Source organism: Lactuca serriola, chromosome 9, assembly GCF_051521515.1.
Source record: "Lactuca serriola cultivar US96UC23 chromosome 9, Lser_US96UC23_V15, whole genome shotgun sequence".
NCBI classification, from domain to species: domain Eukaryota; kingdom Viridiplantae; phylum Streptophyta; class Magnoliopsida; order Asterales; family Asteraceae; genus Lactuca; species Lactuca serriola.
In genome coordinates, this window is record NC_136416.1 from 200640446 (window position 1) to 200643067 (window position 2622).

Sequence of the window (2622 nt, forward strand, 5' to 3'; positions counted from 1 at the left end):
TCGGTCTTTGTATAAATTCATGACAAACTTCTTCACATAAAGTTACTCTACAAGGTATTCTGTATTTTGATCTCGGTTTTTTAGCTCTCACGGAGACACTTTTTCACATAAAACAAAAGTAATATATTTTGTACTTTGCAAAATCCAAATTGTGCTTTTTTTTTAATCATCGCAAATCTGCTTTCATAATACTACATGTATTAGAGTTGGAATTACAGATTTTGGAAAATATTTTGATACACAAGCACTAAGATTATACAAATTAGTTTTGATATTCGATCCTACTTTTCTAACCAGAAACTCTCAGTTTCTTTTCGAGCAACTTTTCACAAACACAATTATTTTAAAGAACTTATTTAAAACTGTCGTGTATGATGTAGATTGCAACTTTAAGAAACATGTATGAGCAACTCAACCCACACACACAACTCATATGACAATTCCTTTCCAAAATAGATCATAAAGTAGCATAAATGAAAACAATATAAGTCGTCCACAATAATATCAGAATCAAAATTACAAGAAACATCATCATCCCCCAAAAAGAATGTATATAGCTACTCCAAATACAATGCAAAAGCATTCAACCATACTCCCCGAAAACTATATAGAACCCATCTCAATTCCATAAAAATATCCATCAATCTCTAGAATAACGAGTAAACAAGAGCACATCCAAAAACAATGCTCCCAACCATTGAACCCATCTTTTCTACGCCACTCTGCAATATCAATGCCAAAAGTCAGATCACAAAAATATGACCAATCTCACCGTTTTTTGTTCATAATCATGCACAGTTTTTTGGTGGTATATTTACAAAAGAGTTAATATCATAAACGGATAACAAACTATTTGTTTTTTATAAAACATTATTGTTTTAAAAAGTACCATATTTGGTTAACGAACTACACGTTTTTTTTTACAAAATACCATTAAAATCAAATGGTACACAAAGTTCCAACTGCTTAACTTATGATAGTACATTATCAATAAATAAATAAATAAATTAGTTGGGATCTAGCATTGGTTCTTGTTGTCCTTTATGGGCTAATCTCAAAGCTTTTAAATCTTTTTAGGGATTATTAAATTTGGATGTTTGTTGTTTGTACACATTAATTAATACTAACATTTGAAATCCTTTTGGCTTAAGATCTCCCATGGTTATCCTTCAGGAGAGAGAAACAAAGACATATATGAAGGAGATCTATGATCCTTTTGTTTTAGATCTCACTTGCTCTATTTTATTAAATAAAAATCTTTTGAGAAAAAAATGATTGTAGAATTGTGTACAAATCCATGAACTATATCTAAATAGTTATTGTATTGGGAAATAATTCTAACAGCTAATTTTATTTCTCCCAACACGCTTTAACTTTATTTTTCTTGATTTGTGTAATTACACCAGCCTTTTTTTAGGGGCCCAAGTGCAATAAGACAATACACCGTTCATTAATGTCATTTGTAAGTATTCTCGGATGCCTAAAAAACAAGACACACGTGATCACTACCTCAAAGACAAAAAGCCCAAGATACGATATGCCAACACCCGGCTCATGTTAGCCTGATACACAATTTTGCCACCCATGGCTATCGTGAGCATGCACAAATCAAGAATCTCACACACTATACACTATAGATCCAGTACATACTGATTTGAAGTTGAAGTTGACTTCAGTAAGTTCACGGTTGTTAACAAAATAATCAAAGGGGAATCGAAATTTAAAAAAAAAAATTAGCTCAGATCTAATGCTAGCGCACGATAACAAGTGGATTTTAACTAATATACGCGGTTTACTTAGAGTGTTGAGACATTATTATAAGGGAAGTAATTTTAATAAAGATTTTGTGGTTAAAATAGTGTAGAACCAGATCTAGCCAGTATAAGGGAAAGTGTACGTACCACATCGGTAGCAGATGGTGCCGGAGATAGATCGGTGGCTAGAGAAGGAGAAGGAGCACCGGTGGGAGGTGCCGGTGGGCTTGAAAGTAAAGGAGAAGGAGCAACCGTCGGAGTCACACTAGGAGTGGGAGATGAAACGGGGACAGGAGCAGGGGGGGAAGCGAGTGGAGCAGGTGGTGGTGAGGCGACAGGAGGAGGAGTAGCTGGTGGCGGTGATGCAACAGGAGGAGGAGTAGCTGGAGGTGGTGATGCAACAGGAGGAGGGGTAGCCGGTGGTGGTGAAGCAACAGGAGGAGGAGTAGTTGGTGGTGGTGAGGCAACGGTGGGAGGTGCGGCTACAGGGGGAGGAGTGGAGGTTGGTGGAGATGCGACTTGAGGTGGGGGAGCGGTGGTGGTAGGAGGAGGAGATGCGACGACTTGTGGTGGGGAAGTGGTGGGGGAGGAAGAGGGAGATTGACCGCCGACGGAGGAGATGACAATGCAGATGAAAGCCGTGAGGAAGACGGCGTTGCGATCCATGGTTAACGTGCGCCGCTGATGGTGGTATATGTTAACCTAAATGGTTGAAGATGAAGGTATGGATACAAAGTGGGAAGTGTTAATGTAAAAGTGTGTTAGGAAGAGTAAAGCAGGGTAATATTTATATATAGGGAGGGTCTTGATCTTGTTCTGGTGTGGTGGGGCTCACGATATTTTAGGTTACAACAGCAGTTTGTTGAGA

At 37.9% G+C, this 2622-nt stretch overlaps 1 protein-coding gene across 1 annotated transcript; it reads right to left on the reverse strand.

Moving 5' to 3' along the window:
• Nucleotides 1–444: 444 nt before the first annotated feature.
• Nucleotides 445–2528, reverse strand: AGP9 (arabinogalactan protein 9). Its single transcript, XM_079019893.1, has 2 exons — nt 1902–2528; nt 445–722 (listed from the first exon to the last, which is right to left on the reverse strand). Exons 1-2 carry the CDS (start codon nt 2418–2420, stop codon nt 648–650), a joined length of 594 nt encoding a protein of 197 aa, XP_078876019.1. The 5' UTR covers nt 2421–2528; the 3' UTR covers nt 445–647.
• Nucleotides 2529–2622: the final 94 nt, after the last annotated feature.